The 5,280-nt window shown below is 45.7% G+C and overlaps 1 protein-coding gene across 1 annotated transcript; it reads right to left on the bottom strand.

Annotated features, from left to right (window-relative positions):
* Positions 1–1,010: 1,010 nt before the first annotated feature.
* Positions 1,011–5,274, bottom strand: FAM162B (family with sequence similarity 162 member B). The gene is made up of 4 exons (XM_068677645.1): positions 4,746–5,274; positions 4,355–4,466; positions 1,528–1,636; positions 1,011–1,292 (listed from the first exon to the last, which is right to left on the bottom strand). The coding sequence occupies exons 1-4, from the start codon at positions 5,257–5,259 to the stop codon at positions 1,194–1,196; spliced, it is 834 nt and encodes a 277-aa protein (XP_068533746.1). The 5' UTR covers positions 5,260–5,274; the 3' UTR covers positions 1,011–1,193.
* Between the last annotated feature and the right edge of the window lie 6 nt (positions 5,275–5,280).

Raw genomic sequence — 5,280 nt, 5'->3', positions numbered from 1 at the left:
GTTTATTGTATTTATTTAATGTTTTAATAAATGCGGCTTTTTAAACTAGAAAAAAAAATATGCAATTTTGAATACAACATTGAGGCAAATGAATTCAAAATGGCTGTTTTCTGCACTGTAAAGCTATGTAGTACCACCAGACAGAAACCTTCTTGGTTAGATATTTACAAAACATATTTAAACACATGCTTATATGATAGTCACAGCCCTGTCTTCACATGCAGAACCGACCACTTGTGGGAATTCTCCTGAATTTTGTAAGGACTTGAGAAATCATGGGATTACCAATCTGTTTCCCTTACCCTCACTTACCCAAATCTCCCTTCAGTATATAAAACTTGAAATGCTCTGGCTGATAAATTTGTTATGTACTTAGAATTGCATGTCTTATTTTTGCAATTTCAGTACTTTCATAGAAGGGCTTGGATTGGAAGGGACCTCAAAGATTATCTAGTTCCAACCCCCCTGTCATAGGCAGGGACACCCACTAGATCAGGTTGCCCAGGGGCCTCATCCAGCCTGGCCTTGAACACCTCCAGGGATGGGGCATCCACAGCTTCTCTGGATAACCTCTGCCAGGGCCTCACCACCCTCTGAGTGAAGAATTTCCTCCTAGCCCTTAATCTAAATCTCCCCTCTTTTAGTTTAAATCCATTCCCCCTTGTTTTATCATTATCAGACTGAGCAGAGTTATTCCCCATCTTTTGTAAGTCCCCTTCAAGTACTGAAAGGTTGCAATAAGGTCCCCCACTCTTCTCTTCTGTAGGCTGGACAGCCCCAGCTCTCAGCCTTTCTACATAGGAGAGAACTGCTTGGTCTTTGCTGTATTTAATCTTTCATTCAAAAAATACAACTAATCTTTCAGTAAGGAACTTTAATCTGTAACATCTCAAAATCAAGCCTGAAAGAAGGGTTTTATGGCAGACAGTGGAAACTAGGTCAGCCCATTACCTTCTATTCTCAGGAAACTACCTCATCACCTTTGATATTAATTACTGGTTTTAATCATATGCAACAGGTATATACAGTATCTCTTATGAAGACCTCAATTTCTTTCTGTGATCTTGTAATTACTATTGTTAGCTCCCTAGTGTGTGTAATAGTGCAGTTGCCCATTTATTGGTGAAATCCCTAACCGTTCTTGGTGACAGTTAACTTTCCTCATACAACAACATTTGGCACCTCACGTAAAGTTACTTCGTCTTTGACTCCGCTGCTAGGGCGGCCTCTTCCCGCCACTTGGCCTTCTTTGCCAAATTCAAGCTTGTTAAGGACTCGTGACGTGCAGCAGCCTGCAGAAGGAAAGCACCTCCTTAAGAGTAATGTTGTGAATAACATCACTTGGGGGATGCTATCAGATCTCGGGAACCACCACCCACTTACTGCTTTATTTCCAGGGTAACAGGAACATTACCTGAGATTATGGCAGCTGTAAGTTGCTGCTCTTTGAATTTTCTCCATTAATTTCTCTCTGAATTACATCATTTCTAAATATGCTACAGATTAGCTAGCTAGCAATGTACTCACCTTCTTTGCTGAAGCAATTACTGCAAAACAGGCAACAATGGAAAGGCCAATCATGATGTAACAAGCTTTAACTCGAGCTTTGTTCCTTGCCCTGTCTAGCATCTCTGGCCTGCAATTAAAGTTTTTGAGTTGAATCATTAAAAAAAAAAAAAAAGCATCTCTCAAGACATCACAAACATCACCACTACAGAGTAAAAAATAAAGTAGCTTGTAAAGCAAGCATCTTTAGATTGCTATAATGTTTAGTTTTGTGCTACCCAAGAGCTTTGTATTTTGTGACCCTAATCCATTTCCAATAGAAAAACAATATTTAGTGCATTTAGGAACATTTTGAGCTAGGAAAAAAATGTTTATTGGTGTAGTAAGTATTTGCACTTAAATACTTGGGCTAATTGTACCAGAAATCCCACCTTAAGTCCTATATAAACATAGTGAAATGGGGGGAAGGTTATCTATTTTAATCTGATAGAAGAATACATGTATATGTGGTGTTAACAAGAAATGATGGAAGCAAGTTCCATGATTATTCAAAATAATCTTTATAAATAAATTGCTGTCATACCTAACCTGATAAGATGTCATCCTGTACACTGTAGGTTAGGGACTTTACGTGCTTAGATATGTGATTACAACAGCCTGTGTTGCTCTGAGCTAGAACTTTTAGTCAGTTCTTTAAAAAAGCCGCAGCTTTATTGTTTAAAGTTGGCAGCTGATGTCAGCCTGCTTGCTATTACAAGAACACATACCTAAAGATTAATTTTCCTCATCATCAAAAGCAAAAGTAATGAAATCTGCCCTTGCTTTTGGCTGTAGTTGCTGTCAGAGAGGCATTCTGCAGCCCAGCAAGCTCTGTTGGTGCAGCTCCCGCTCACACAGTTTTTGGTTCCAAGAAGGAGGCTGCGTGCTGCTGAGCACCAGGAGTGTGGGACGTCTCCGTATCACTACAGTCCTCACAAGGCTTTCAGCTAAGCCATCTCCTGAGCCAGGTGTTATACTTGGGAGTACTGTTTTTAGGATGTTCAATTATAATACTGGCTACTGTGCACAATTTTCTTTTCATATTTTCTTAAATTGACTTTATGTATGCACGCATATATATCCATTACTTCTCTCGAAGGCTTAATGGAATGGTGGAGGGCAAGTCGTGAGCAGCTATGCTACACTACCCCCATGCCCAACAACACACACACACACACACGTGTTGTGTGTGGCAGGTTTCTTGTTGATAGCTGACAGCGCCTGAGGTTTTAAGTCACTGCTTCTGTGGTGTACAGTGGTAAACACAACCTCTTTAAAACAAACCGCACCACAGATCAGTGCATAAAACCATTAATCTAGGATCCATTTGTAAGAACAAAAGCAAAACTGCAAATGTTATTAGTCTGGCTTATTAACCTAATCATATTTTGTAGTACACTAATTGAAAATCTTCTGAAGCAGATTTTCACTTTCTCCTTGCTTTCTGCCTCTGCTTTAAGGAAAGCAGACCTTATTATCATCTCTAATTGCACATTAGGGCCTGTGTTACTCAACCCTTCATCGAGACTCTGGTTAAACCTGTGAATTCATAACAGCTCTTTGCTGTTGTTTTAAACATTTTGACCAAGGGCTGCAGATTTGAGCCTTAGTACAAAATATCTTCAGCTGCTAGATTTTGTTTAAAGGTAACAGTATCTTGCAATTCTTTACTGACAGTTAAAGCAGTGACACTGTTCAGCTTCAATGTCATAAAATTAGCTTCATTTAGCATATTATGATGATTTCTAAAAAGACATCGCTTGTGTGGAAAACAGACAGTGACACACCAGAAGCAAGTTGTTTGCATGTGTGTGGATCAGCAGAGGCACGTGTCTTTACAAACACCTCTCCACTATTTCAATTGTCCAACCACTCAAAGCTTTTATAGTTGCCTGAACCTCTCCCTAGGGGAAGACTGTGGGATAAACATGGAACAAGAGATGTCAGACCCTCTAGAAAGCTGCTGCCCAGCTTGGGAAACAGCAGCATTGCAGTCGGGAACAAACAGTAAGAGGAGCAGCTAGAGGATGCACTTGCTGTGCATGGCTCTGTATGCTGCTTGTGCTGAACATACCACCCTAGGCAGGGACATACTGTGATGACAAAAAGCCATGTCCCGGAGAGAGACACCATGGCAAGACACCACAGCCTAAGAAAAAGGCAGCAGTTGGCATTGCAGGGGTTTCATACCTTCCCTTGGGGAACAGTAACTTCCACCAAGTTGAGGTGAGAAGCAGGTCAATGCAAGGCTAAGACCATGTCAAGTACTTGGCTTTCCTTGGATTTGCCTTGGGGAGGAAGAGATGTTTTTCTCATAACCTTTGTATCTATTTTTTTTTTCCAACAAATTCTTCTTCAAGCAATAATAAATTCTAATTTGGTTGATGTAATCATTCTGGGACTGTCAGCTCCCTTAGAGCCTTTATGGGAGCTATAAACAGAACACAGTTTACTAACAACTTCCTTCTCTGGTTACACATTAGGAATAAACAAAATAAACAAGCCATTTTATATACACACACATTATCTACATAAACATACATGTGCACACAAACACACACATATATATATATGACCAAGGCTATCTACCCATGACCCAATTCTTAAGCATAGGCTATGAGGTCTCCAGTAAGGGATTCTTTTTCTTTCTAACCTATAACCTGCACAGGAAACTCTTCTTCCCTCTAATTTGTCTCAAAGCTTTTGGTATTGGAGCTGCTGGCTGGTTCAAACCCCTCGGAAAAGCTTCAGCTCAGGCACACCCCACCTCTTTCCCTTCAGCTCAGCGGGACCATGCCAGGACACTTACGGGATCCTTGGAGGAATCTCTTCTTCCGTCTTGAAGCGGCCGGTCCAGAGGAGGATTTTTCTGTCGAACTTGGAGGGTTTGTAACTCGCAACCACCTTGTGAGCCTGCTCAGCTTGGAGATGAGAAACAAACAGCCCATGGCCCCGAGTGAGCCCGCCAAGGGTGGGGTGGGAAGGGAACCCCCTCTTCCAGCCCATTCTGGTCGCTGGGGGACTCAGCCCCCCGCGGGCACCTCTGGGGCTCTCCCCCTCCCTCCCACCTCACCTCTGGCCACCTGGGCCAGGAGGCGAAGAGAGGCGAAGAAGCCCCGAGCTGCCTCGCCCCCCACCGTCCCCATCCCGCCTGGGAGCCCCGGTGTGACCCCGGCCCCCCGCAGCCCCCCTGCCCTTACCGCGGCCGGCTCCGGGTCCCCGGGCGGGCCCCCCTCCGGTGGCGGCCGGGCGGCTCGGCGGGGCTGGCAGCAGCCGCCTGGGGCGGAGGCACGGCGGGAGCATGGCCGGGCCTGGCTCTGCACGGCGGGCACCAGCACGGACACCGGCACCGACACGGACACCGACACGGCCCGGGCTCCGCCTTGAGGGGCCGCCGGGGAAGCCGTCCCCCGAGGGGGGCCGCGGGCAGCCCGCTGCGAGGGGCGGCCCCTCGGGCCTCGAAGCCGGCCCCGAGAAGCCGCCTCTCGCCTCGCCTCGCCTCGCCTCGCCCGGCGCTGCCCTGCAAGCGTCGAGATGGAAACCACGCGAAAAGGGGGCCTCGGCGCAGGGTGGGCCCGGGTCCCTCAACACCGACCTGCGCCCATCACTGCCCCCGGGGGTCCCAGACCCCACACGACAAGCTCTAGTGCTTATTTCAGTTGGAAAAGGGGGTTTTGGTGCTGCGTTGTTTTGTCTGGGGGACTGGTTATGCATGTATTTGCTTTCAAGTCCTGG

The sequence above is a fragment of the Anas acuta genome, chromosome 3 (assembly GCF_963932015.1).
Source record: "Anas acuta chromosome 3, bAnaAcu1.1, whole genome shotgun sequence".
NCBI lineage: Eukaryota > Metazoa > Chordata > Aves > Anseriformes > Anatidae > Anas > Anas acuta.
Note: the sequence above shows the minus strand (reverse complement) of the source record. Positions and strands in the feature narration are given on the sequence as shown.

Bases quoted from the DNA above. Each gene is read 5' to 3' on its own strand.
- FAM162B (XM_068677645.1), bottom strand. From the start codon at position 5,259: ATGCATAACCAGTCCCCCAGACAAAACAACGCAGCACCAAAACCCCCT. The intron at 1,637-4,354 runs GTAAGTGTCCTG...CTTTAATTGCAG, and splicing joins GAGATTCCTCCAAGGATCCC to GCCAGAGATGCTAGACAGGG. The intron at 1,293-1,527 runs GTGAGTACATTG...TTCCTTCTGCAG, and splicing joins TAATTGCTTCAGCAAAGAAG to GCTGCTGCACGTCACGAGTC.